The 27034-nt window shown below is 54.8% G+C and overlaps 9 protein-coding genes across 9 annotated transcripts; 5 read left to right on the top strand and 4 right to left on the bottom strand.

Annotated features, from left to right (window-relative positions):
• Nucleotides 1–863: 863 nt before the first annotated feature.
• On the top strand, nucleotides 864–2756 carry CCM_01681 (IQ calmodulin-binding protein; the record flags this gene model as incomplete). Its single annotated transcript, XM_006666836.1, has 1 exon — nucleotides 864–2756. One exon carries the CDS (start codon nucleotides 864–866, stop codon nucleotides 2754–2756), a length of 1893 nt encoding a protein of 630 aa, XP_006666899.1.
• A 152-nt stretch (nucleotides 2757–2908) lies between these two features.
• CCM_01682 (glycerol dehydrogenase) lies at nucleotides 2909–4234 on the bottom strand (the record flags this gene model as incomplete). Its single annotated transcript, XM_006666837.1, has 8 exons — nucleotides 2909–2941; nucleotides 2995–3245; nucleotides 3310–3406; nucleotides 3476–3689; nucleotides 3750–3848; nucleotides 3900–3969; nucleotides 4024–4122; nucleotides 4174–4234. 8 exons carry the CDS (start codon nucleotides 4232–4234, stop codon nucleotides 2909–2911), a joined length of 924 nt encoding a protein of 307 aa, XP_006666900.1.
• A 1642-nt stretch (nucleotides 4235–5876) lies between these two features.
• Nucleotides 5877–8769, top strand: CCM_01683 (Fungal transcriptional regulatory protein; the record flags this gene model as incomplete). The annotated part of the gene is made up of 11 exons (XM_006666838.1): nucleotides 5877–5888; nucleotides 5946–6028; nucleotides 6059–6124; nucleotides 6183–6475; nucleotides 6537–6796; nucleotides 6850–7551; nucleotides 7606–7832; nucleotides 7892–7990; nucleotides 8050–8343; nucleotides 8409–8518; nucleotides 8570–8769. 11 exons carry the CDS (start codon nucleotides 5877–5879, stop codon nucleotides 8767–8769), a joined length of 2346 nt encoding a protein of 781 aa, XP_006666901.1.
• Nucleotides 8770–9455: 686 nt separating this feature from the next.
• Nucleotides 9456–10607, bottom strand: CCM_01684 (uncharacterized protein; the record flags this gene model as incomplete). Its single annotated transcript, XM_006666839.1, has 2 exons — nucleotides 9456–9679; nucleotides 9794–10607. The coding sequence occupies 2 exons, from the start codon at nucleotides 10605–10607 to the stop codon at nucleotides 9456–9458; spliced, it is 1038 nt and encodes a 345-aa protein (XP_006666902.1).
• A 2090-nt stretch (nucleotides 10608–12697) lies between these two features.
• Nucleotides 12698–13633, top strand: CCM_01685 (uncharacterized protein; the record flags this gene model as incomplete). Its single annotated transcript, XM_006666840.1, has 3 exons — nucleotides 12698–12839; nucleotides 12911–13049; nucleotides 13138–13633. The coding sequence occupies 3 exons, from the start codon at nucleotides 12698–12700 to the stop codon at nucleotides 13631–13633; spliced, it is 777 nt and encodes a 258-aa protein (XP_006666903.1).
• A 388-nt stretch (nucleotides 13634–14021) lies between these two features.
• Nucleotides 14022–16058, bottom strand: CCM_01686 (UDP-glucose 6-dehydrogenase; the record flags this gene model as incomplete). The annotated part of the gene is made up of 3 exons (XM_006666841.1): nucleotides 14022–15293; nucleotides 15354–15829; nucleotides 15932–16058. 3 exons carry the CDS (start codon nucleotides 16056–16058, stop codon nucleotides 14022–14024), a joined length of 1875 nt encoding a protein of 624 aa, XP_006666904.1.
• A 3253-nt stretch (nucleotides 16059–19311) lies between these two features.
• CCM_01687 (D-lactate dehydrogenase) lies at nucleotides 19312–21693 on the top strand (the record flags this gene model as incomplete). Its single annotated transcript, XM_006666842.1, has 3 exons — nucleotides 19312–19404; nucleotides 19457–19624; nucleotides 19987–21693. 3 exons carry the CDS (start codon nucleotides 19312–19314, stop codon nucleotides 21691–21693), a joined length of 1968 nt encoding a protein of 655 aa, XP_006666905.1.
• Nucleotides 21694–22207: 514 nt separating this feature from the next.
• CCM_01688 (uncharacterized protein) lies at nucleotides 22208–23285 on the bottom strand (the record flags this gene model as incomplete). The annotated part of the gene is made up of 2 exons (XM_006666843.1): nucleotides 22208–22595; nucleotides 22657–23285. 2 exons carry the CDS (start codon nucleotides 23283–23285, stop codon nucleotides 22208–22210), a joined length of 1017 nt encoding a protein of 338 aa, XP_006666906.1.
• Nucleotides 23286–25410: 2125 nt separating this feature from the next.
• On the top strand, nucleotides 25411–26765 carry CCM_01689 (formamidase; the record flags this gene model as incomplete). The annotated part of the gene is made up of 3 exons (XM_006666844.1): nucleotides 25411–25501; nucleotides 25562–26521; nucleotides 26578–26765. The coding sequence occupies 3 exons, from the start codon at nucleotides 25411–25413 to the stop codon at nucleotides 26763–26765; spliced, it is 1239 nt and encodes a 412-aa protein (XP_006666907.1).
• Nucleotides 26766–27034: the final 269 nt, after the last annotated feature.

The raw sequence follows: 27034 nt of genomic DNA on the forward strand, positions 1-27034 counted from the left end.
TTCCGTTTTCCTATTTCCGAGCATATTTTTGTACCATTCTCTTGACCCTTTCCCCAGTTTCTGAGCTCTTTGTTATGGATGGATACGTACAGCTATCTCGTTCGCAGGAGACTAACTAATTAAGCGAATCTCTAGCTAGGCCATTACAGAGCCGCTTTATATTAGAGCAAACACTTATTTCTCCTAGTTATAGATATTTCTATTTTGGGACGCTTCGTCAAAGAGCTACTTACTTTTGACCCAGCCCGATGTAGCAAACGATTGTTGACGAAAGCAGGGAAGCTGGTTTGTTGACGCTGATCTACATGTACATCAGCCAGGCCCCATCCAGATGGCGTACTACAAGCGTAACGGTCGGCCTAGTTCCAAGATTTCATGACTACAGACGACAAGGTTGGATAATAATACCTGGGGGCTGCTCCACAGGGACCTTGGTTTTCGAGGCTGGGCGCCACGTTTTACACCACACCTATGGTACAAAAAACAGCCACACAGATATAGAACCGACAAGGAAGAGAAAGTAAGTAAAAGACATAATAATTACAAAAAGGGGCAAAGAGAATAGTACGGATAAAGGAGATGATGACAATAATAATAATAATAAACGATAATAGTTAGAACAACGGTGGTTTATTTGGTCGCCCTGGGTGTATAACTTTAAAAGACCTCTCCACAACCCGACCGCCACTATATGCTGCGGTTTCCCGGATTGGCAAAACAGATACGTCGATGACGCTGCATGGAGCCGTATACCCGGCCGGTTTTCCGGACTCTCATGGCTGATCAACACTTTATATTATAACAGCTGAACCCGCCAGAGTGAGCCGTGGCCGTTGAGCATTCCTCTCTACACCAAATCCAACATGGTATCCGATCGTGTTGTGAAGCTCTGCTCCGAATCCGCTACAGTTAGCTCAGTATGGGCTGAGAATCCGACTGTAGCGCCGAGCATCATCATCGATCGACTTTACGGGCACTATCCACGAGACCGCACCTGCGAGCCACAAGCACGACGACAAGCAGCTTCTCCAAAAGAGCAAACTGACGCGGCGAAATGCGGTAAATGGGGACCGACAGCACCGAGTCCTTTATTCCTCCAAGCCTTTGCGAATGCGCTCAACTGCCTGGATGCTGATCCGCAGTCTGCTGTGGTGTCGCCTCCATTAATGGGGTCTCACGGTACAATGCCACTCACAGTGATTACGCCGTTGGCCGATGTCATCCGGCACTGCGCGAATCTTATTGCGTCTGCAGAAAAAGAAATCTTCTTTGTGACCTGCGTATGGTCGCCGTCCTTGGCGCAGAAGCTCATCCGAGGCGCTCTGATGGAGCTTTCTCGACGAGCCCAAGCGAGGAACCAGCGCGTCAAGGCTCATTTCATGTATGATGCCGCGGGGCTGTCGAACCTATCGGATTCTCATCGCAGGTTGACCCCAAAGTCATACGCGGCCAAATCGGTCGGCTTGCCCTCACCAGAAGAGATCCCCCACGTGGACCTGGAGGTCATGAACGTGCATACTATCCCGTTGGGCACGCTTCACTCCAAGTTTTGTGTGGTGGACGGAAAACGTGCTTGCATTATGAGCAATAACATGGCTGACAATGACAACTTGGAAATGATGGTGCAGTTGGAAGGGCCGATTGTGGAAAGTGTCCGTGATGCGGCCCTCATCACATGGTATGAGCAACTGAGAGAAACAGACGCACCGGTTGCTGGGCAGATACCGTCCACGCACCGTACAGACATCTCCCAAGACGGCAGCCGGGCGGACATTGCACCGTTGCCGGAAACAAAACAGGCCGGCATTGCATCCCAGATCGACCCATCGCATCTGCCTGTTCACATGCCGGATGATGCCCATTTCGACCTCCATCTGGCCGACGAGGTTCTCAGAATCCAGAGAAACTACCACAGGACCGAGGGAGAACGACACGTCGACGCCGCCAACCGAGTCCTGAACCTAGCCACCAAAAAGCCTGTTGCGCCCACCGGACCAGACTTTTCCGACGAGGAAGCAATGACACCCTACATCATGACAGAAACGCAACAACAAGTTCCGATGGTGCTTGTGTGCAGGCCCCCGTACGGGAGTTTTGGATCCAGGAATGCGTATGTCCCGCAGAATGAAGCCTGGCTGTCACTCATTCGAAACTGCACCAGCGACATCTTCATTCAAACCCCGGACCTCAACGCAGCGCCGCTCCTCCCTGCAATCCTCGATGCAATACATCGCGGGGTCAAGGTGACTATATATACCTGTTTTGGATACAACGAGGCCGGCGAAATGATCCCAGGTCAGGGCGGCACCAACGAGCAAGTTGCAACCTCGCTGGTGGACTCGCTTTCACCAGACGGCCAAGCGCGATCCTTGCTGCAAATCTACAACTACGTCGGCAAGGATCAAGATCACCCTATTCACCAGTCTTTCAAGTCCCGTTCCTGCCACATCAAGCTACTCATTGCGGATGGCAGAGTGGGCATACAGGGCAGTGGGAATCAAGACACGCAGTCGTGGTTTCATAGCCAAGAAGTGAATGTCATGGTAGACAGCCAGTCTATTTGCGAAAAATGGAGGGCCTGCATTGACAGGAACCAGAACACAAAACTGTTTGGCCGGGTTGCGGAAGACGGGGTTTGGAGAGACAAGAGCGGCAATCCTGGCGAGGGCTACTCGGGCAACCCAGGAATAATAGGTGGCCTGTTCAAGGGTGTGCTTGGGATGATTCGAAAAATGGAGGGAGTTGGTGGATTATGAGGCATGAAGAGAGACGTTTCGTTCTGCAAGCTTGTATATAGACGTTGATATTGGACACTGTTCTGACCCGGCGCCTGGCTTTTATTGTTGTATTTTACTGGGCGCAACATTTTACGCCGACGGAAAAAGAACCCTTTCTTTCCTAATTCCTACTACTTCTTGGGGCCATACCAATCCTCGAAGCCCTGTAAAAAAGATGAGCATGCATTCAGCAGGACAGGTCAAAAGTTCGTCTTACCAGGTCGTGACCCCAGAGCGGAGTGTTTACTCGCTTCTGTTTTCCATTCGCGGCCAGTGCATCCAGCAGAGCTACATCCTCTTCCGGAAGTGGAATCGCCTTCAGGTTGTCACGAATGCGACTCGGCGTGATGGACTTTGGCAAGACCACGGAGCCCTTGTTCACATGGTAGGAAATCAGGATGGTGGCAGGAGATACCCCATGCTTTGCTGCTAGTGCAGAGACTGTCTCGTCTGAGAAAAGAGGAGCGCCTATGTTTTTTTTTAATAATTAGTACAGGTAAGCAGGCTCCGATGTGAGTTTAGAGTGGCTTACCAGTTGAACCGAGGGGACAGTATGCCTCGAGAAGGATGCCGCGGCTGTTGCACCACTCCTTCAACTTGTGCTGCGGGTTGTAAGGATGCAACTCGACCTGGAAGCTGTGTCAAAAAAAATTGATCCCGCATAGAATTGTCTGATCATATTCTGCCAAGAAACTCACCTGGTTGACTGCCGGCACGACAGTCCAGACGGCTGCCAGATGCTCCAGATACGGAACGCTAAAGTTGGAGACGCCAATGGCCTTGACCTTGCCGGAGCGGTACAGTGCCTCCATCTGTTTCCAAGTTTCCCTTTGGTCCCACGAGGAATCCACGGCGCGAGTCCCATCGGGATTCTTAGGAAGCAAGGGCTCCTCAGCAGTAGGAACCAGGCGACTTGAGAAATCGTTAGCGTTGAGGGGCTGCTGCGCGCGAAGCCGCTCACATCAAACATACATTGGCCAGTGGATGAGATAGAGATCCAGGTAGTCGGTCTGGAGGTCTCGCAGAGTCTGCTCCAAGCTCTCAGAGACATTGGAATGGTACGTGTTCCAGCTGCAAGGTTGTCAACGACGGCCTCTGTATGTGAAGGGGCCAAGTGCTTACAGTTTGCTCGTGATGAAGATGTCCTCACGGGGAACTCCAGATTCCTTGATGGCCTTTCCAATCTCTTTTTCTAACAAAGAGTTAGCATACTATGATAGTAGCCGGTACATGAAGTATGGCGCACCATTCTGGTAGATCAGTGCACAATCCAAGTGCCTGTAGCCGTCTTGTAGAGCATGCTTTACTGCTCGCCCGACTTCACCTTCTGGAGCTTGCCAAGTTCCTTGAAAAAAAAAATTAGCTTTATTTGGTTGAGAAGACACATAGAGAATACCTAGGCCGATTGCTGGAATGGAGGCTCCGGTGTTGAGCTTGAAGTGAGTTGGCGTTGCCATTGTGATTGTGCTACAGGGGTGGTGATGGTGGTGGTGGTGTGGTGGTGTGGATGACCCAATCTGTAAAAGTTACTTGGAGGCAAACACACAGCGCTAGCTCTAGAACAAGGATATAAAAGGAAGAATGGCTTGGTAGTCCTTATGTAAAGGACTCGCGCGGACTCATGTGGATAGTCGGGGCCGGAGACCAAGTGGCGGGTTCGTTCGGCGCCTCTGTGTGTGGCGCTCCGGTTTAGGCTAGACACTAATAGTAGCAGGCATATACATACATAGGCAATCAATATATCGCACTAACACGACTGTAAATCGCGTATATATGGTGTATGAGACAAACAGGACAAGAACCGCGGTGTGCAGTTCGGCGCACAAGGGATGTGCCGGATGTGCCTCGGAGAACGGCGGACGGTACTGGCCCCGGGTAGATCGTGACCAGTGGATCCATGTATTGGCAGGGTTCATGAGTTACCTACGAGTTAATTCCGAGGCCATTTCATTTCAGAGTGACGCTGTAACTAGCAGTGAGCTTGCCCAAGCACACCGTGCACCAGTACCCTCCGATATTCGTATGGAAGTTGGGGCCAAAGCTGAGGGCAAAGGGGAAATCGACACATTAAGAGGAGAATTGCAACAGACCCGAAGTCACACGTGGTTGACGGCCCATAGGCAGAGACTTTCACAGGTAACGAGTGATACTACAAGTCCCTGCAAGTAGATGTGGGCACCCCCATATCTCTACCTACACTTGTCAGGATAATTCAAAAAATCATATTTACGTACACATATGCACAATGATTAATATACCGAATTTAACTTCCATAATATCGCGGCCAATTTTGATAATCTGCAACTAGGGTTCTAAATTCACCACGGTCCATATAGGGTAACAAGCTGCTAGGTATCCCTCGCTAGCCCACATCCTGCACAATACATCATCTTCGACACACCGGACGGTTCAGCTAACTAGAACTATCAAACCATTGGTTTCCCCGTTAGAAAAGCTTAGGAGCTCGGGGCTTGAAGTTTGTGATCAACTTCGGCTGGCTGCTTTTCATACTCGTATGGAAACCTGTTCAACAAGAACTTGAGTAGAAAAGCTGTAGCAACAGCCCCGGCCATCAAGCAAATACTAACAGAGAACCCAGCAATGTACTTGGGCGCCGAATTGGTAGGCCAGATGTACGACCCACTACAAGAGAATTAGCTCAGGTTGATCAAGGACTGTATAATAGGATGACTTACTATACAGAGGACAGATTGGCCAGTGCACTAAAATTTGAGAAACGAGATTAGTTCAAAGAGGGCAAATGAAGATTGACGAAAGCAGACATACTTTACTATTGCAATGGCAACTGCACGTTTCTCGGCTGGCTGGCTGATTGTGTTGGAGAGATAGCTCAAGGTCAACGGACTGCATGCCCAGATGCGGGCGCAACCTAGGTCGTGTTATTAGTAACCCCAAGTGCAGGCGGCAAGGAAATGTTGCATCCTGGACATGCATGGACACAGACACTGCGACGCTGTACAGGGTCTTGGCCACACCAATCATCTGCTGATATGAGCAATCTAGACCAGACTGACGTTTTCATCTGCGGCTGGCAAGGATGCGAGCGGTCCTTTGGCAAGCGCGAGCATCTGCGCCGCCATGAGCGAAGCCGTAAGTGAGCCGCCTCACCCTCTTCCGGGCAGGTCCGCCGATGAATCAACTCTGTAGATACGCGAGACGTCCGGCATGAATGCCCCGTATGCGGAAAACTCTTTGTACGACGGCAAGTATAATCGGATCCCGCAAACCAGGTATATTTCTTTTTAATTGACCTGTATTAGCGATGTCATGACGCGACACGCGACTCTTCATGCAAGCGTCGGCAAGAAGCCGCGCAAGGTATCATGGTGGGTGGGAACCGGCGCTGCTCCAGTCAATCAATCTCTGCTGATCCGTTTCTGGTAGCCTATCCTGTGTCCAGCGCAAGGTCCGGTGCGACGGACAGCCGGGGACGACCTGCAAGCGATGCGAGAGTGCGGAGCGCCCGTGCCGCTACCGGAGCCATGTGGATGGCGCGGAGACGACGGCCGGCTTTCCGGCGCCGTGCATACAGCAGCAGCAGCAGCAGCCCGTTTCGTCTCAACTCGCCCCCGCCCGCCCTTTTAATCCCAACGGGCACAACGCTGGTGGTGTCGCCGCCCATGCGCTGCCGGCCCTGCCCGTGGAGAGCCGGGGGCCTCTTGGGAACGCGGCACCGGGTATGCAGAGAGACTAGAAGCGCTATTGAGCTCAGTCTGGAAGCTAACAAACGTGTTTCAGATGCAACGCTGGCTTTTGCGGTGGACCATGCACAGGGGTTCAGCGCAGACCCGTCCGAGAGCTTCTTTGGCTGGGATCTGGAGCATGCTGGCTCCGACGACATGGACTTTCTTGGCCTCCCGCTCCTAGACTGGTTTCCCACAACAACAGGAGCAGAGACAACAAACATTGCGCTTTCAGAGCCGTCTGCTGCTCGAGACGACCCCGAGTCACCATCGTCGCAGCTGATCCGGGACGCTCAGCCGCCCGACACCCCTTGGGTATGATTCTGCGCTTGCACCGTTCCTCTCTATCCCGCTACTAACTAGTATAGCCGCATGTCTATCGTCCTAGTGAAAATGACGCCGAGATCAATCTCTCGCCCGCCGCTCCCAAGACCCCCTCCATCCTGCAGCAGCTCTCGCCAAGCCCCGTCAACGAGGGCTGCCGGCAAGCCATCATCTCGCTCGTCAACACCACGCACCAGCCCAACTGGCCGGCCGTCGACGCGGCCTGCTTCCCCTCGGCGCAGACGCTGTCCGTGTGCGTCAACCTCTACTTCCGGCACTTCCACGACGCGCTGCCCATTCTCCGCCGCGTGGCCGACCTGCCCGGCGGCGGGGACTCGTCGTCGGCGGTGGCGTCGCCGGTGCTGCTGCTGGCCGTGGCCGCCATCGGCGCCATGTACGCGCGCGACACGCTGCGCAGCTCGGCGCTGGCCCTCAACGAGCTCGCGCGCAGGGCCATTTCCTCGCTGCGCGAGAGCAACCGCAGCGCGTCGTTTAGCGTGCCCGTCGTCCAGGCCTCGCTGCTGCAGTCCGTGTTTGGGCTCTTTTGCGGCTCCCGCATGCTGTACCAGCATGCCGAGATGAGCAGAGGCAGCCTTGTCACGGCCGCCAGGAGGATGCACCTGCTCCGCCCGGGACTGTCGTTTGTCGACGAGCTGCAGAAAGGTACCGGTGCGCCGACGCAGGAGCAGATGGAGCTGGCAGCGGCGGCCGACGATGAGAGACGGAATCTTGGATGGGGCATCTATGTACGAGTTTCAACGTGCCACCTTGAGAGACGCGCTGCTGACGAGGAGACGTAGCTTTATGATATGCAGATTTCTGCCCTGCTCAACATCCCTCCCCTCTTTTCCATTTCTGAAATTAACGTGCCTCTACCAGCTGACACCCATGCGGAATCGAATTCGCAGTATGCCACAGAGTCACCTCCCAATTTCCGTGCCGTGCTGGATGTACTATTGTCCACCGGCGAGCTGCAGCATTCCCTAGGCTCATTCAGTTTGTCCATCATGGCAAACACACTTTATAGGTACGCTTCGAATTATTAAGAGAAATGAGGAGGGGACTCCATGCACTGACAGCGCGCAGACTTTGCACCGACGCTGCCGCCGTGGAAGCCATCTTCACAAACGTGCCGGCACCAGGCGATGGCCGTTATCGACTCGAGTTTCCCGCAACCTTCAAGCAGTATGTCAACAAGACTCAGATTCACAAAAGAAAACTCGCTGGTCTGACAAAAAAAACAGCAATCCGCAACAACTTCTCGATGAGCTTTCCGTTTCCTGCCACTCGCTTCATGCCCTACCCAACTCGCTCACGATTGGGGTCTGCGCGCTCTCCCACCTTGGCCACATGCAGTTCACGTGGCCGGGCTTCCTGAACAACATCAAGATTGCAGCAGGCAAGTCTGGGACCGAGGAAAGCAAAGCGACAGCACGAGAATGGATACAATCTCGCATTCAGGACGATCCGGCCGGTGCGCGGTTCATCCTCGCGCAAGCGGGCCAGTTGAGTGCCGTACTGGCGCGGTATCCTTTCGAGTACGTTTGCGAGTCTCTGCAACATTTTCCTTGATAGTTGGTCATATTACTAATACAATTCCAAGTGCGCCCGCTGAGACGGTGTTGGGGTTGGATGTTGCCCTGACATTTTGGGCGCTGCTAAAGTTTTCGGACAACTTGGGTGGTGAAGGACAAAAGTCCTTCTCAGTCTTTTGTAAGTGATGTTGCGCTTGTTTCAATGCTCCAGAATTGACGGATCATATAGGGTCCACGTGCGACGACGCGAGCGAATGGGCTAGGAATGGGGGTGCCGTTTACTTTCAAGGCCTCGGTGACCTTGGTCAACTCACCAGCGCCAAATGCCTGGCCATTTTCAGGCAGCGAATGGACATCATGTCCTGGGGTCTGGCAGATCGGTTCAAGCAAGTACTGTTGAATCTTGAGCGGGAAGAACAAGCACCATGAATAGAGTCAAGTCCACGGGTATAATCTGTCGACGATACTGGCCAAGGTCCTGTTCATGCACCTGTCAACTATTGCTGCGTACATGGATGGTAATTGAGACGCACAAAAGTCTTGAGCTGATACCAAAATACAAAACATCTATGTTGAAGAGAATCCATGAAATAGTTGGTACAATAAAAGCGCTAAACATTGCAGCGATCTGGGGCTCTGGTTTGACCCGACCGCTACCCTATCTCTCGATCCCGCACTGGAGTGAGTTCGGTGCCTGTTTCTCACTCGAACATCGTCCTAGACATGTACAGCGGTAATGTACAGACCGACTTGGGTCATTGAAGAGTGTGTCACCCAACTCGGGCTCTTTCAGGGCGGACTTGGGGCACTAGAATGCTGATTTGGGAGAGGATCAGATCTGCCTGCCCATTGGCTCGCCTGCCGCTGTACTCGAACACAGCACCAACTTTGATACAATTCTCATGAGCGAGCTTGGAAGTCACTACTTCACGCGCCTCATGACTGGGGTAGATGCCGTTGCTGGCTGCCCCCATTATCCCTGGGGCCAGCCGAGGAAGACGATGACGCGCTTGTAAAGGATGGCTGGGTAGTTGTGACGAAGCTCATATAACCGAAAAACGGCAACTTGTCGGGTGCCTCAAAAGAAAGGAATGATAAAGGTTTCACTCCATACATCACAGAAACCATAGCTGCAGGAGTCCCCAGGCTGCTCCGACAGCGATTTGAGCACCTTGAATTGGTGTTAGCATCAGCGCTCCAGCGCTGGTGACGCCGGCATTTTGGCCCAGGACCGCTTGTGGCGGCGTAGCCTGTACATGGATATTTTCGGCGACCTTGTCTTTGTCCGGGCTGTACTGCGCGGAAGCGAATTTGCAGGTTGTCATGATGACGCTCATGTCTGTACACCGCAAGTTAGCTGTGCGTCGCAAATGATGTGTGATGGAGGATATCAAGAGTAGGGCATCATTCAGAAGTCAATTTAAGCACGGAAAAGTACAGATGCATCTCTTACCATTCTGTTCCTGGTCAGCTCCAGCGATGCAGCTGGCGCAAAGAGCAGCAACCTCTGGCACGTTGAAGCTCTTATTCAGACACACGCAGTCCTCTTCACCGGTATTCATCGTCCACCTTCCTTGGTCCTTGTCCGGCTGGGTGCTATTGTTGGGAGTGGCGGGTTCACCGTCGCCGTCGCCTCCGTCGTCGCCTTCAGTCGTGGCATCCATTGAGCTGTGCGGCCCTCGCGATGTCGTGGGTCCGGCAGCCTCCTCGGTAGGCTCCGTTGTCGGAGGGCTGATAGTGCTATCGTCATTGCTGGGATCGGTTGGTGTGCCCGGCAAGGCTGTTATGGCGGCGGGCGGTGGTGGTGGAAGTAGTGATGAAGTGGAAGGAGGCGATGGAAGCAGCGGTGTTACTAGTGTGGGAAATATCTGCGTAGGTCGTATATGTGTAGTTTTGGATTCTTTGGGCGGATCGAGGGTCCCCTCCTGCACCAGGAGTGACGATGGAAATGATGTCGGCGCGGGCACGATGATTGTAAACGCCCTTTCTGCAATGTCCGGCCCGTCATTTGGCTGCCGCGCCGCCGTTTCTTTTCGGTGTGCAGCCACGGGTCGCTTTTCGGGTGCTACATCTCGTCGCTTTCCCGCAAGCACAATCTCTCTGCCTCGGCCGCGGCCGCCGCTGCATATCGCCGACAGCTCGACCATGGGGCCGCATATCGTGGCGCACTGGATCGGGATGCCCTGCGGCGGGAGGGCCTCGGCGAGCACGCCGGCGATGAGCGCGCCGTGGGAGAGTAGCAGCACGCCCGTATCTGATGGCTTCATCTTGGCTGACTTTGCTCACGCCCGTATTCTAGAGAAAACAAAAAACAACAACAACAAAAGTGTGTATAATGGCAAGCATGAAAGAGCGAAGCGGCGCGGGGTGCATCTGCAAGGTGTTGTTGATGAGGAAACCCTGAAAAGCACACCCCTTGGCATGATGCCCCCCCCGGAAGGGGGAACAGGCGGCTTTACAAGACGGGAGCAAGGGCCAGGTTCGAGAGACAGCAAATCGGTCGTTTGCGGCCGAGGGAGTCCCGCAAGGGTTCAGGGTAACGCTGGTCTGACAGGTAGCAGCGTGAAACGGCTGGCTCAAACACGACCAAGCCAGGCACACACGCAGCCACAGGCGAGTTGGGTGAGGGGCCAGCTATTTATGGTCATTACGCTTCTATGAGAAGGAGTGTATGATAACTCCAGTTCTATTGGACATGTTGATCTAAATTTCAGTGCGGTCCCTTGCGAGAAATCGGGTGCTTTTCTGGTACGATGCCGAAGCCTGCCCCCCGCGTCATCTACTCGTTACATTTGAACAACGGAATGAAATGTGACGCTTCAACAAGCAATAGACAAAGCGACCCTGGTGAAACAAAAACTCTATTTACATCGAGACTTTTCCTATCAAGGGAAGCGATAGGGGCAAGCGTCCACAATACTTCAGCGGGAATCGCCAGGCAAACGTGACGGAATAGATTGCATAAAATTGGAAACGCGCGCCACCATGACTTTTGCATCTCAGCAACTCGAGAGCCGATTGAGAACGGAGAGAGAGAGAACCCTCGTCCCGCTGGTGGTCGTGACACGGTATAGGTGGGAGTTAGGGGGGTTGGTTCCCGTCTGAAACGCCGTCTGCGACGCGCCAATGGAGTTGCCCTGTATGATGAGCAGAAAAGCAAGGAAAAACCAAGAGCGGTAGAAACAGCAGAGGCGTCATGAATCATGGGGCCATGGTACGAGAACAGAGACCGAATCTTGGACTGCAGAAGAAAAAGGCAAGGACGATGCGCAGCTGGGGAGAAGAGAACCCTGTGGCGCCGTCTGCGGGGCTCCCCGGCGCGGCGGTGCTCCGCCACAGTCGCCGGCCGGGCGCCCGGCGATGGGAAAGTCGCAGCATAGCCACCGATGCGATGTAGGCTGTCACTGGTATGGCCGAACAGTGTTCATGGCGCAACCATTGGTCTCTTCTCCCAGCTCTACCACGATTTTCGACTTCTTTCGGGGAAGCTACGAGAGAATGCAGCGCAGCATGAACAGCCCCCTAGTCATGCGAGCTGCTGATCAGGGCGACTGATTTCCCCCATGTCGCAACCTTGCGAGAATGGCATCAGTGTCTTGGCGGATGGCACGTCGGCGCGAAAAAGAGGCCGTCAACTGTTGTTGGGGAGGCGAGCAAAGACGGTCTCTGTGAGGATTGTTTGCCGGCCGGGCAGGGGACCAACTCGAACCAGTTTCCCCTTTCGGCCACGACGAAAAAGTGGAGGCAAGACTTATCAATATGACGTATTAATATTCCAATTATCCGGGTGGTTTTCTCTGCTGCGTTCAAACTCAGTCTTTGGTTTCCCCGCCCGCCTGACAACCAAGGGCTGACTGCACGACGTTGGCAAGTCGACTTGGTTAAAGATAATGGGCAGAGATCGGGAATGAATCTTGTAAAAAAAAAATCAAAAAAAAAATCAGAAGCACAACTCCGTACCGAATTCCTGATGCGGAAGTCATGGCGCGAAGCCTTAGTGCGCGACGCCATCGTGGATCAACCGGCACCTTCCTCCGTTCAGCTGGGTTGGCTATTCCGAATCGGGCGTTATGCCACGAAAGCGATTCGCGAAGAGGGCGGTGATTTGCTTTATTTTAGAGAAGAATGCTCTTCCTTATGAGCAGGGCGGAGCAGACAAGCTCGGATGCGCCCGACCTCCTCGCAAGCTTTTGCCCATTTCGGGTGAAATGCCGCGAAGTTGTCTCTCTTGCAAAAGACATATATAGCTGGCCATCTCGTTGCTTCCTTCAAGGCCATTTGGCTTCACCTCAGTAATTCAACCGATGAAAGTACGAATCACCGAGTACATACAACGTCAAGAGATTAAGCCGCCGTCATGCCCAACCCGCACACTTCGGCAGCCATTGCCCAGGTCGCCTTTTACGCGCCCATGGTGCCCGTCGTCATCTATCTGTTTTCACGCAACGCCGGCATCCGCCCACGAATGGCCTGGTGGCCCTTGATCCCCTTTAGCTTGTGTATGCGATGCCTGCCCCCCCCTCTCTCTTTCCATCCATCACTAATCACAAACTCGGGGGCAAAATTATAGTCCGTCTCGCTGGTGGCATCGTAACCATCCTTGCCGAAAAGCAGCCCGACAACACTGGCCTCTGGATCGCGGCGCTGATTCTTCTCAATGTCGGCGTCGTGCCGCTCATTGTCGCCGACCTCGGCCTGACTCGTTTAATGTATGCTCTGACTTCCACCTCACAATAAAAAGAAGGACAAAGGCAGAAAAAAAAAAAGGAGCACAAAATACTGACAAGAACACAACAGCATGCAAGACAACCACGCCGCCAAGCCCGCCTACGAAAAACTCGCCAAAGGCCTGCGCCTCACATTCGTCGCCGCCATCGTGCTCCTCGCCGCCGGGGGCGGCACCGCGTCCGCGTCCGCGTCCGTCAGCCGGGGCCTGACGCTCGCCGGCTACGTCGTCTTCGCGCTCGAGCTGGTGCTGCTCACCGCCGTGCAGGCCTGGTTCTGGCACCGGTCGCACGCGCTGCTGCCGAGCAGCCGCCGCGTGCTGGTGGCCACGCTGGCCGCGGCGCCGCTGCTGGCCCTGCGCACCGCGTACGGCCTGCTCGAGGTCGCCGAGCAGGCCCGCGCCGGGAGCTTGTGGAACCCGCTGACCGGGTCCGCCGTCGCCTTCGCCCTCATGGCCCTGCTGCCCGAGTACCTCGTCCTGCTCGCCTGGGTGCTCATGGGCTACTCGATCCCGCCCCGGCGCGAGGTCGGCCTGGAGCCGCGCGACGGCGAGCCGCCCAAGGTCTGAAGCTCGGGTTCATGGTCCATGCCGTTGTTAGGAAATAGAACTGATACCCTCGAGTGCTTCCTTGCTCGATGCAGCACTAACTGCTTGCTTTTCGTCGTGTCATCTTTACCTCTGCATTATCATTACACTCCATTCCCGCTCATGTCTACTTGAGATGCCCCAGGTGAAAAGCTCTTGGTATATATCTATAATTAATTGAGAAAAGTTGTCTAATCCACAAAAATTGGCAGACCTTGCCATGCCTTCCAGACTCCAATTGCGTATGCGGCAAACACGCCATCCTGCGAGAACGCAGATCAATGGAACTAAGCCCGTGCCGCGTTATGCATAAAAAAACAAGGGAATCAAGAACGAGAAAGGAAAACTCGGTCCTTCATCCTCACATCTATTAGAAGCGGTGTTGACGACCAACGCTCTCAACGCGAACGCCCAGCTTGACCATTTCGCGCGAGTCAATAACACCACGGCCGTCAAAAACCCAGCGAGGAATTGCCATTGAATCGGCGATGCGCTCCCAGTTGAGGCGCCCCTTGGACTTGTACTCCTCGGCATTGCCCATGCCCGTAGCATGGCCAGTCGCCTGACTTTCCTGCTCTTGCTGGCAGTCGGGACAAGAGCTGTCACACGACGGCTCAGTGTTGAAGCGGTTGAGCGGATCGGGCCCCTGCCCGTTTTCGCGCTGAGCCAGGTGCTTGTGAAGAGCTAGGAGATCATTCTCAGAAGGAATGGTGGTCTTGAAGGGGCGGGGATCGCATTTGGGGTTGGGCTTGCCACCAATCGTCTTGGGCACAGCCGCAGCTGAGGGAGCAGTGGGCTTCGGCACGGGCTGATTGCGGAACTCGTCGAATTCGGTCGCAATGACGACGGCTGTGGCATCGTCGCAGGCGTCGTACGCGTTTCCATAGACGGAGATGTTGTTGCCCTCGGCCAGAGGCCCAAGGAGGGATCGAATTTCGTTCTTGATGACTAGCGGGTTGCAGCACGGGTCGAAGATGGCAATCTCACGCGGGCGCTCCTCGAGGAGGGTCTTGATCATCTCCAAAGCTGGGGCTTCACGGGTATCGGAGGTGTTCTTCTTGAAGGCGTAACCGAGGATGCAGACCTTTTTGCCGACCAGCGTGTTGTTCAGACACTTGATAACGCGGTTGGTGAAGCGGTCGCGTGCGTACTCGTTCATCTTGACGACCTGGCGCCAGTACTCGCCGACTTCAGGGAGACCCATTGTGTCGGCGAGGTAGACGAGGTTGAGAACATCCTTCTTGAAGCAGCTACCACCGAAACCGATACCAGCGACAAGGAACTTGTTGCCAATACGGGGGTCCACACCAACGGCGCGGGCTACCTCGTCAACATCAGCGCCAGTCTGCTCACAGAGTGCAGAAATGGAGTTGATGCTGGAGATTCGTTGGGCCAGCATAGAGTTGGCAACGAGCTTGGCAAGCTCGGAAGACCAGACGTTGGTTGTTAGGATGCGTTCGCGGGGCACCCAGGCCCCGTAGACGTTGGCGAGGGCCTCGGCGGCAAGCTTGCCAGTCGGGGTGGGGGCGGAACCGATGAGAATACGGTCCGGGTAGAGGAGATCGTTGACGGCGGTACCAGCAGCGAGGAATTCGGGGTTGGAGAGAATCTCAAAATGGACGCCGGGGCGGTGCATTGAAATCTACGAGAGGCGTGTTAGTGCGTCATCAACATTGTTACGCATCATCAGCGTCGAACTTACAGTCTCGGCAACGAGCTGAGCAGTGCGGCAAGGAACAGTGCTCTTCTCGACGATAATGGCACCTTCGCGGGCGTTTTGTGCTACGACAGCAGTGACGGCCTCAAAGGCGGTCATGTCGGTAGCGCTGCCGGCACCGATACCGCGTTCCTTTGTGGGTGTGTTGACCGAGATGAGGACAACGTCGGCCTCGGCGATGCTGCCGGCCACATCTGTGGTAAAGAATAGGTTGCTCTGGCGGGGAGCCACGCTGACCTCGCCAAAGTCCGAGTTGAAGGTGTCGGCGTCGCTGGTGGCCTCGTTGGAGAAGAAGGTCTCACGGCTGCCGTCGCGGGCTATGCGGACAATGTCTTGCAGGCCGGGCTCATAGATGGGGGGGTGTCTCGAGTTCCAGCGACGAATTCGGGTCTGGTCACGATCGACAACGGTGACTCTGATGTGAGGGTTTTGGAAGGCGAGGACCGCCGCGGTAGGGCCGCCTGTGAGGGTGGTTGATTAGCGATCAGCATCTGGATTGCGTTTGCAGGACGATTTGTGTAATAGGGTTGGGCGTAGAGGAAAGTGCTCGTGTGAGAACGTACCGACATAGCCAGCACCAACGCAGCAGATGTTGCGGATGGTAAATTCTGGGTTTTCGGAGCCATTGGAGGCGTTTGCTGAGCTGTTGAGGCTAAGGGCCTTGACGGTGTCGACGATGGATGAAGACATGGTGATGGCGGGCTGCGACTGGGTGTGTTAGGGCAGTCGCGGGGGCCGGCCTAGCGCTACAGAGCCGCTGAAGCAGATAGGTTGGTTATAGGTGGTTATAGGTAGACAGGGTATGGAGGGGCAACCAGGCTCGACAGATGCATACAGAAAAGGTCAAGAATAAAGTAGCAGGAACTTCAGAATCGGTAGTCAAACAATAATGACGGGATGCGGCGAGTACAAATAGAGGATCGGAAAAGGGAAGAGACGCGGAAAGGCGGGTGGTTAAAAGGGACCTGCTCGATGGTCCATGACATATTTGGTGCGCCTCAGCAGACAGACATCCCAACGGTTCCATGTGCCCAGGCAAGGAAAATAAAAATAAAAATAAATAAATAGAGCTAAGAACAAGTTAGTGTCGAGCTAGAGGTTCTCTCTCTCCTCGGCGCGCAGAGACGCCTGTCAAGGGGGCAGGAAGTCAACGTGGGCAAAGCGCTTGGCGTTGTAGGTGGTGGCCGAGCGAAGGGGGTGGGTTCGGTCGGCGGGAGGGTTGAAGGTACACTGACTGCGTAAATTAGGTGCAGAGGTACTTGACTGTACAGAATGCGCTGTATTACAGGCCATGTGCCGCTGTAAAGACGTTCTGTGGCGTTGTTCCTATCTGAACAGCCCGTACCCAAGCCGACTTGCACCACAAGCCATCGCCAATACATGCCACAACGAGCCAGACATTCCTCGTTCATATACTAAGAGGACCAATTCGCACTTGGGCATTTCTTTGGTTCCTCCGGCTGGCAGCTTAAATTATAACTGGACCGTGGCTGATGACCTATCAGTATCAAGCAATCCTGTAGCGGACTTGGCGTAGTCTTAGCTAAACAATGGTCATACAAGACAGTGGACTCTATCTTTTTCCTTTCAAATATAGTGGGCTTGTCGGAAAAGCAGAGCGTTTCTTCCCCGCCAGCATCAAGATGCGTCGCCAAAGCACCGCTGGAACAACCCCTGTCGTTTGCGCCACACCCACCAGCTTCCCAGCACCAACACCTGTCAACCTTGTCAACTCCCTTCAGAAAGTGTCACACTGTGCGTCACGGCGCAAACTTGCCAAGACTCTACAATGCACGCGATAACTTACCACCATTCCCGCGTCTTCCCCCTTATCTTCGACATCATCAATACATACGTACATATCCAGTTGGGGGCCCGCCCCCCCTGAACAAGCCACTTCTCTGACCGCGTTCGGCGCCGATGTCCTCTTGTCTAGCTTTTGTGGCGTCGCGCCAACGCCCGTTTGTGTCCGTGACGACAGCATCTTACGACGACTCGACGATTCAGCTCCCCACGCAGGGAGCGCAACGGCATTTTCCTGCCGATCCAGCAGACGCGCAGCTGCACGTACCCGGACATTGTTCCAGGTCTCACCAGCCCGCAAATCGCACCAGATCGTCTAAACCCGGGGGACAGGGGGGGCTACACGCAAACTTGCCCTCGCCAAAAGACATGCCACTGGATTGCGCAATGTGCGAATGAACCCGCTAGGTCCGCTAGGTAATAAGAGAAAACAACTAACTAGAAGAATAGAGCCGCTTTAATGCCACAAGCGGCCAAGAAATTGCTAATGCATGCCCAGAAACGGGCGACTACTGGGGGAAGTCCCCTGGTTCGGCTTGGCACGCGACATGGCTTCTCGGACCCCAAGGGAATAACCGGCGAATAAAAGAAAATGGATGCACGGAAACAAGAGAGACCCGACGCCGAGCCATTGGCTGACTTGACTTTGTGCCAAGATAGAGTTGGCGCCAACGCAAGCTTTTGGTTCACCCGCGGAAGGATCGGCACCGTTCCCTGCCACGGCACATGAATCTGTCACCACACGAGCAATCTATCAGTCGTCCAGTTCATTCGCTGCAAGGTGGTCGTTTCAAACAATATGCTTAAGTAGATGCAAATGGGTGGTCTGGGACCTGGGTTGACTCGTTGTCAGTGGGCACGGATGCCTCTGCATTGGTGAGTGGGCAAGCGGACCAATGACAATGACCTTGCGGAAATCGACAAGGAAAAGCTCAAAACGCAATGAGTAGTTGGCGTTGCATACGAATATCCCTCCTAATAACAAGTGCGCAGCTCATTCTACCATGTCATGCTTGCCGCCCACCTGCGCTGAGTTGAATCTATGCGACTTCTTCCTCTGCCACTCGCCGACAGAATATCCGCCGACTTCCGCGTTAGTGCACTGCTATTTCAGGTTACAGAAGTCGTTCTTGTGCTAGCTGCTGCTGTCGCCGGTAGCGTGGCATCTAGTGTCCTGCGCCAGTCCAGTCGCGCAATTACCTGTCTGCCACTGACTGTGGTTTGTCAGTGTCAGTGGATGTATGACTTGACAAGCGGGTTCGCGGGTGTGGCTTGCAACTTGTTATGTGCGCAAAGGCAGCCCGGTGTCGTGTGAGCGACAACCACAAAAGATACGCAGGTCCCTCGAAGGCCGATCAGACCCTGCATCCTGCTTCGATTTGGGGTTCTGCGTTTTGCTGGGCCGAACCGATCTACCCATACATACTACGGCCTCGAGCCTATATAATCGGCAGTCGCTACAAATACCGATTGCCCCCCTTTACATTAATTTACCCCGACATCACACAGCCTTGATAGCGCCGCGCCCGCACTGCTGTAACAAGCATGAGCAAAGCACATCTGGATACACTACCTAGGGAAGTAGGGCCCTTGATGGAGGGGCGGTGAGCCGATTTTTTTTCTTTTTTTGACAAAGGACTGTAGTCTCCCTCTGCCGTCGTCACGAGCGAACTTGCCGGCGCCAATAGCCCAGTCTCGGTACCGCAATCCAGGTCTGCGCGCATCACAAGTTTCGACCAGCCAGCGCGCCCACGGGGTACCCAAGCGTCCTGCTTATTCGATATGAGCATCCATCATGCTGGTTGGGGACTGCGACTGCGGATGTGCTGTGATGACGGTACTCCAGCCTGTCATTGGCCGCAATGGAGAATGTGGTTCTGATCTGGGCTGTGATTGGTTGGATCGCCATGCAGGCACCCGATTACGGCAATGCGATGGCGCGCCGAGGAGAGTGAGGAACGGATGCACGCCTTGATGACTTGATGACGAGGGATGATAATAATTTTATCCTGTTCCTGTTGGAGAACCATGAGAGCTTCCTGGAATGAGGGGGCAGGTCATGATTGCAGGATGTGTCCCAGCTGTCGCGATTGCTGTACTTGCAACATGGGGTCATCTTGTCAACACCATCAAAGTAATCATGCCAGAGGCGATTCGCGATAACCACGACACAACCTTGACCCTTGGGCTCTTATTACGCTATAATTTCAACACATATCTGCATCAGCTGCAGGTCTGCGACCCCTCCCCCGCCAGAGGGACCCCTCCTCCCTCTGCCCACTCAGGCAAACTCCCGCGATGCCCGTGGCCATTCTTGGACTCGTCATTGCTACAGAAAAAAAAAAAAATATCCATCATGGTCAAACCAGGGCGAGTCAAGTGACGAACATGGCAAGGCTACTTGCCCGCCAGTCTGGCTTCTCTTTTACCCGGTCGCACCTCGCTCGCTAGATGTATCCTTCCGCTACGTTCTGTTTTGGGGAACCGCACATCACCTGCCCCAACAAGTTTGCTTTTTTTTTGCAAGTCTTTCCGCGAGGGAAGCTAGCTAGAAGCTTTTTTGCTGAGCAACATCCGCGTCTCGCGCGCACACGTGCGGCCATCCTGCCTTCTCCCATGCGCGATGGTCTTTCACATGCGGGGACCCGACGCCTTCATGTACAAACAGTCACCGCGTGTCTCTGACCAATATTATGTCCCTAGTCATGTGTTGACCGGTTATTATCGCGGACAAACATCTTGTCTGACGTTCTGCCGCACCCAGTCACCCCTCTCTGAAATCATTTTCTCTCTTTATCCGCAATCATCCTGACAGAATCTTTGGTTGCATCACCTGCCACAACAGAAATACCTTCATATCGCGAGGCGTAAACGCCGTCCATCCGCCACCTCATTTTCATTGACCATTCACACCCGACAAGGCGGCTGCCCGACCTTCGCTCTCGAAATGGCCTCTCCTATCACATCCACCGCCGGCCGGTATCCCGATCATGACCTGTCGCAGTTCCCGGGCCAGCTGCGCGGCAAGCGCATCTTGCTGTGCACCGAGTCCTTTGGCCCTGTCAACGGAGTGAGCCGGACGACGCTGATGCTGGTGACGCACCTGCGCAACCACGGGGCGCAGGTCGCTGTCGTGGCGCCGCACAACCACACCAACCACAATACCTTTTCGCCGCCGCCGTCGCCGAGCCTGTCGCCGCTCGACAAGCAGCCCGAGGTGCGCCTGACAGGCTACCCGCTACCCTTCAACCCGGAGCTGTCCATCGTCTACCCGGTGCGCAACTCGACCCTCTACGGGCGCACCTTTGGTGCCGACGACCTGCCCGACATCATTTACCTTGCCTCGCCCGCAAGCCTCGGCTTCCAAGTCATGCTGCAGCTCCGCCAGCAGCCCCGCGCCAAGCAGATCCCCGTCCTCTGCAACTTCCAGACCGATCTGGCCGGCTACTGCGATATCCTCTTCCCGGCCCCGCTCAGCCACGCCGCCGTCTTTGCCTTTGACGCGGTCCAGAGCTACCTCTTCCGCCACTCCTCCATCAAGACCATTTTCTACCCGTCGCGCTTCGTCAAGCGCTACCTGGTCAAGCAAAAGGTTCAGGCCGACAAGCTCGAGCTCCTCACTCGTGGTGTCAACGCCGAGCTCTTCAACCCGATCCGCCGCAGCGAGCAGCTGCGCAAACAACTGGCACCCAACGGCGAGACCATCTTCGTCACCATCTGCCGCATCGCCGGCGAGAAGGGCTTCGACTTTCTGGCCAAGGCCGCCCGCGAGATGAACGCGCGTGGCCTGCCCTACAAGATGGTTATTGTCGGCGGCAACCGGAACCCCGACGTCGAGAAGGAGGTCCAGGAGCTGTTCGATCCGCTCCGTGAGGAGGGCAAGGTCATTTTCACCGGCTTCAAGATTGGCGAGGAGCTCGCCGCCTACTACGCGAGCGCCGACGTCTTCCTGCACTGCTCCGTCACTGAGACCTTTGGCCTCGTGGTCCTCGAGTCCATGGCCAGCGGCGTCCCCGTCGTCGCCCGCGATGAGGGCGGGCCCTCGGACATCATTGCCCACGATGACACAGGATTTCTGGTGCCCCCCAACGACGTTGACGGCTTTGTCGCCAAGGCCATCAAGCTGGCGACGGACAAGGTCCTTCATGCTCGTATGAGCGAGGCTGCCCGCGCCGCGGCCTGTGAGTGCACCTGGGAAAAGATCAACAACAAGGTCGCCTGGCGCATGGCCGACACCATTGCTGAACGTGCCGAGGAAATGGCGCGAGCCATCCCAGAGGACTCCTCTCGCACACTCTCACAGGACGCGCAGCAGCTGGTGCCCCTCTACGGCTGGCTCATGATGAACAATGCCATGCGTGAGACTATTGTCAGTCGTATCGTCGACGCTCGTCTCGTGGGTGGTCTTGGTATCATCATCTCCTTTTGGATTATTACCGGCGCTTACATGATGTTTATTGAGTCCATCATGTGGGCCAAGAATCGCCTAAGAGGCGAGCGCCGGTTGAGCATTTCCGCGTGACAATTGCCATTTCTTGTCGTTTTTTTTCTCTCTAGCCTTGGAATTTCATCGGTCGGCGAATGAGGCGGTTTTTTTTGGATTGCTTTCCTTACTTCCGCGACTTTCCCTTTCCCTTTTTTCCCTTTTATTTTCTGAGGTGCAGACTGCACCTGACTCGGCTCTCAATGCGTTGGCTTGGCGCTGGCTCCGGCCGTTCGTCTTGTTGTTCCGATCTCCTTTGTATCACGGAAAGCGAAGACTAGTTAGTATGGTATTGTTACGCAATGATGCACGAAATAATCTTTAGGCGTTGTCTCCCGGAGAGTAATGCACGCGCTTAGTTATACCCAGATTGGATAGTAAATAAATCTAGATTGTAATGAATGTGTGAATCCATCGCTCTTGACTCATGTAACCAGAAGAAAATGCAGAGACAGGAGACAAGAAAGTGGAGAGAAGTGAGAAAATTATTGTCTACACAGCGAGGTTGAGCAACTCAAAGACCAGCTTTGTGTAGTTGTCCGTCTCCCTCGACTTAAAACGGTTTGCCGCCACGTACACGGTTTCTATCGAGGCCCTTGCGCTGCCTATACATTGCCGCATACTGGACGCGCTCAAAAGTTCCCATGCCGTACGCGGCCAGTCCGATCGCCAGCCAGGCGGAGGTGATGACGAGACCGATGGGGAAGATCATGAGCTGGACGCCGGGGAGGATAAAAGCGGCCGTGCCGTTGTGAAGGGCTGTGAGGGCGTCGTCGACGGCTGCCTGGGCGGCGGAAAAGTCAGATTGAACCACCTCGCGCGAAAAGACGCCGTTGAGAAAGGTGGCCTCATTGAGGCTGACATTGGTGGTGATGCGGATGCCGCTGGTGTTGGTGGCGGCGAGGGTGAGGGTGGGCATGACGAGCCTCTGAAGAGCGGCCCTGGATTCATGTTAGCGAAGACCTGGATGGAGGCACAGAATCGTCGGGGTTTTCCACTTACATGGACATTTGGTCCGACATTTCCTTTTGGTCAATCTGGCCGACAAGCATGTACGCCTGCAGCAGCTGGGGATTATGGTCTTCACGGCCCTCGAGGCCGGACCGGCGCGCCACCGACGACATGACGCCCTGCATGCCCTTGCCGGTCAGGGCAGCCGGGCGGACGGGGCTCGCGCTCGCGCCAATGTAGGACACGCTGACCTTGATGTCGGCCGGCTTGACGCCGGTCCAGATGTCGCGGGGCTCCGAGACCTTGTAGAGGCGGAGCTCGGCCTCGAAGACGCCGCTCTTGGTGTCGAGCGAGGGCAGGTTGTAGCAGATGCAGTTGCCCGAGGGGTTGCTGGCGCGCTGGATGGCGCGCAGGGCGGCGACGCAGGCGTTGTTGGTGTCCTGGTCCCAGGCCGTGAGGTTGAGGGCGCCGTCGGGCTGCAGCTGGATGCCGTCGGCGGAGGCGTTCTCGGCCTGCTGGCGACGGGTGAGGAGCGGCGTGTTGCTGGCGGAGACGAGGGCGACGTAGGGCGTCGAGAGCACGTCTTCGGCGCGGACGAGAACGCTGTCGGCGATGGCGAGGCCGGCCGAGGCGGTCCTCGCCAGCAGGTAGCTCGCCACGAGCGAGAGTCGTGTCACCATGGTTGCGTTGAGGTTGTCGGCGGCGAGCAGCATACGCGCAGGGGGGAGAACAGGCTTCTCTCGTCAAGAGAGACGACTGGGTATTATTATTGACACCTCAATGACCAAGAAGAGTACCCGCCTGCCGTATTAAAATTGGTATATTACTGGGGGAGTATTTCAAATGAAGGTTCAGGCCGAGGAACTGCACAGCAGCTCAACTCACTTCCCGGAAATAAGAAGCGAAAATCAGCGGGCGATCGGTTTGCTGCGATGGGGGAAAAAAAAAAGAAGGACTACCAAAGAAAGGGAAAGAAAGAAAGAAAGAGACACAGACAAACAACACTGCAGAGGACAAGGACGGAAGCGATTGCACCCAGAAACAAACCGCAGCGACACCGGGCCAGGCAGGCGCCGGGTCTGATACCAGGTTTGTTTCCTCGACGAGGCAATCCTGCTACGAAGTGCATCCTGCTACGAATTACACTGCCAAAAGCCACAAGATGAGACAAGGGCCGCTGCGGTGTACATACGGCGGTCTGGCTGCTGCGCTACGGAACGGGGTAGCCGCGGCCCCATCTTGGCGGAACGGCCAATGGTATGGTGAGAGGGAAGGTAGCTGATGGGGTCATTTTTGACTGACAGATACGGGAGCTGGTTGGACCGAGTTGCATATTGACTTTTGTAAGCGGGACAGCCGAGGAGAGAGACGGGGCGGCGCAGTTGAGGCGTTATCAAACCCTAGGGGGCTGATTGGAGACGGAGCCGTGACACTGGGCCAGTTTCATGGTGCGACACGCCCAAGTGGAGGAGGTTGTGTCTTGCCCTGCCGGTTGGATTGTTTTTCTTATCAAAGCAGTATTATCACCATCCTTTTATTCCTTCTTGGCGGTCTTCCATCTCCACCTCGTCATTGCAGTGGTGCTCGGTCGTTGCTGTCGGTCGCTGTCCGGGCGCGCGCCCGGCGCGTATCGGGGGCCAGTTCGTCCCAAGACTTTTCAATATTGTCCTCTTGCAGCCTGACAAGCTCCACAACGTGGCAGAGTGGTTATTTCATTTACCAGGATTTTCTCCCATTTGCATATATACCCGTCTCAGGTCGCACTATACCCTTGGCGATAGTACAGGCGGACCTATAAAGACAGCTTCTTCAACGCGTGTCCCGTGTCCCCCCCCCCCCCCCCCCGGTCCCCAAGCTGGCCACTTCTCAGTTGCGCCACCGACTGAACATGGGACGGTCGCTCGTCTCTTTCCTCTTGTCCGAATTGCTCGATCCAGAGACGGACCAGAAAGCACAGCAACGGCTTGGCACATTGGGCTGATTCGGCAGTGATTTTCGTCTTTCCCCCCTCCCTCTGGTCCGAGTCTTGGGGAGAAGTCTTGGGGAGGAAGAACATTTACTGGATCCGTCACCGGTCGCCTTCTCGTGTCTCGTCACTTCCTACGGCCGGAAAAGAAATTCCTTCATTGGCTGATCAAGGGGTCGCCGATTTTTATTATTTCCTCTGGTCCGAGTCTAGGGGAAACTACGTCCCTTCTGTACCTAGCTTGGATGGGTGGCGGACAGGGTTCCCCGCGCTCTTTCAACTCTTTCAACTGAAGCAACCACCACCAACAACATAGGTACCAGCGCAATAATTCTCCGAGCCGCAGGATGCTACATCGCCTCTTACATCCTCAGTCAAGATGGCCCAGTTGTGCCCTTGTACGGCGAGTTCTTGCGGAGAATAACGGCACATGATGGTTATCTCATGTGCGGAGACTTTGCTGATCTTGGACCGATAGACGGCGTATTCTCCTTATCATTATCGCGACTACGAAAATGCCAAGCGGCGCCCAATCTCAGCTGTCTTTACCCCAATACAACCCTCCGAATGCCGAGTGTCAATCAGTGACAATTGTCAATAATGCAGTCTCGGCCCTCGACATGCGGGGTAGATAGTTTGTAGACGGATGCTGTTGAGATGGCTAACTATCTGTATATACCATCCATCTGTCTACTGCCCCCGCACCAGCCGCTTCCTATATAATTCGGCGAGGACCTCAACTCCGATCCTACATTTCATCACTCCATCAGCTACTATCTCGTTATCAATCAAGATTTCTCATACTTTTCCATCACTGATTGTGCCTAAAATCTGTCAACATGCCCGGCAAGACCCGCACTGCGCAGTCCGTCTCTTTCGACGTTCCTGCTGATCAGCAGCCTTATCTGCACAACCGCTGGCACCCAGATAGTAAGTCGCCTCTTTTTTTCCAAGCAGGAACCAGACTCCTCCGCTGACGTCCTCTCATAGTTCCCAGCATTGGCGCAATTGAGCCCGGCGAGACAGTCAAGATTGAATGTCTTGATTGGACTGGCGGCCAGATTGGCAACAATGACAGTGCCAACGACATGCGTGACGTCGAGCTCACCCGCTGCCACTACCTAACAGGTCCTTTTGACATCAAGGGCGCTGAGCCCGGCGACCTGCTCGTTGTCAACATCACCGACATCCAGCCCTTTAACCACATGCCGTGGGGCTTCACCGGCGTCTTTGACCGCGCCAACGGCGGCGGCTTCCTCGAGGACCATTACCCCCAAGCCGCCAAGGCCATCTGGGACTTTGATGGCATCTACTGCTCGAGCCGCCATATTCCTGGCGTACGTTTCCCGGGGCTGATCCACCCCGGCATCCTTGGCTGCGCGCCGTCCCTGGAGGTCCTTGCCGAGTGGAACAGGCGTGAGGGCGGCCTCGTCGAGGCCGGCGTGACGACGCACCCCGGAAAGACGCTTGCCCACCTGCCGCAGGACAAGAACGTGCACGCCACCACCGCCGAGGGCGAGCTCAAGGCCCGCATCGGACGCGAAGGCGCGCGTACCGTGCCTGGACGCCCGGAGCACGGCGGCAACGTGGACATTTGCAACATCTCCCGTGGCTCCAAGACGTACCTGCCTGTCCATGTGCCCGGCGCCAAATTTTCTGTTGGTGATTTGCACTTTAGCCAGGGAGATGGCGAGATTAGCTTCTGTGGCGCTATTGAGATGGCTGGTGTGATACGTATCAAGTTTGATCTTATTAAGAATGGCGTCAAATCACGCGCTGTCCCGCATCCCGTCTTTGTTCCAGGCGAGGTCCAGCCGCACTATGGTCCCTCTCGTTATCTTACCTTTGAGGGCTTCTCTGTGGACGAGGATGGCAAGCAGCATTACATGGATGCCACGGTTGCCTATCGACAGGCTTGCCTCCGAGCTATTGAATACCTTAAACAATTTGGTACGTCGCCCCTTTTTCACGGTAGCATACGGCAGTACGGCTAACTTGGTTGATAGGATACTCGGGCGAGCAAATCTACCTTTTGCTGTCCTGTGCTCCGGTTCGTGGCTGTATTGCTGGAATTGTGGATAAACCTAATGTCTGCACGACTCTGGGTATTCCTATGGATATTTTCGACTTTGATATTTCTATGGATGCAGAGCCTATTAAACGGAACCTGGGAACATGCGCATACACTACCTAAAGGCGAGTGTCGGCATATTGTTACTTGGAGCATGGGGGTGTGAAGGAGAGGCACATCTAGTTTCGTTTCTACGTACCGCTTTAACTTGATATTCTCTAACGAATTGATCTAGTGAGTGCCATTTCCATGTCAAAATATGCCCAGGAATTCAGCCGTAACTTTGGTCAATTGTTTTCAAGAAACACCGGGTAGCTGTCTATGGACGATATTCTGGGGTAATTATCCACCAATAGTACGCTGGCGACCGTCAGCAAGCATCCTCAGGCCGC

This window comes from Cordyceps militaris (genome assembly GCF_000225605.1).
Source record: "Cordyceps militaris CM01 unplaced genomic scaffold CCM_S00001, whole genome shotgun sequence".
Taxonomy (NCBI): domain Eukaryota; kingdom Fungi; phylum Ascomycota; class Sordariomycetes; order Hypocreales; family Cordycipitaceae; genus Cordyceps; species Cordyceps militaris.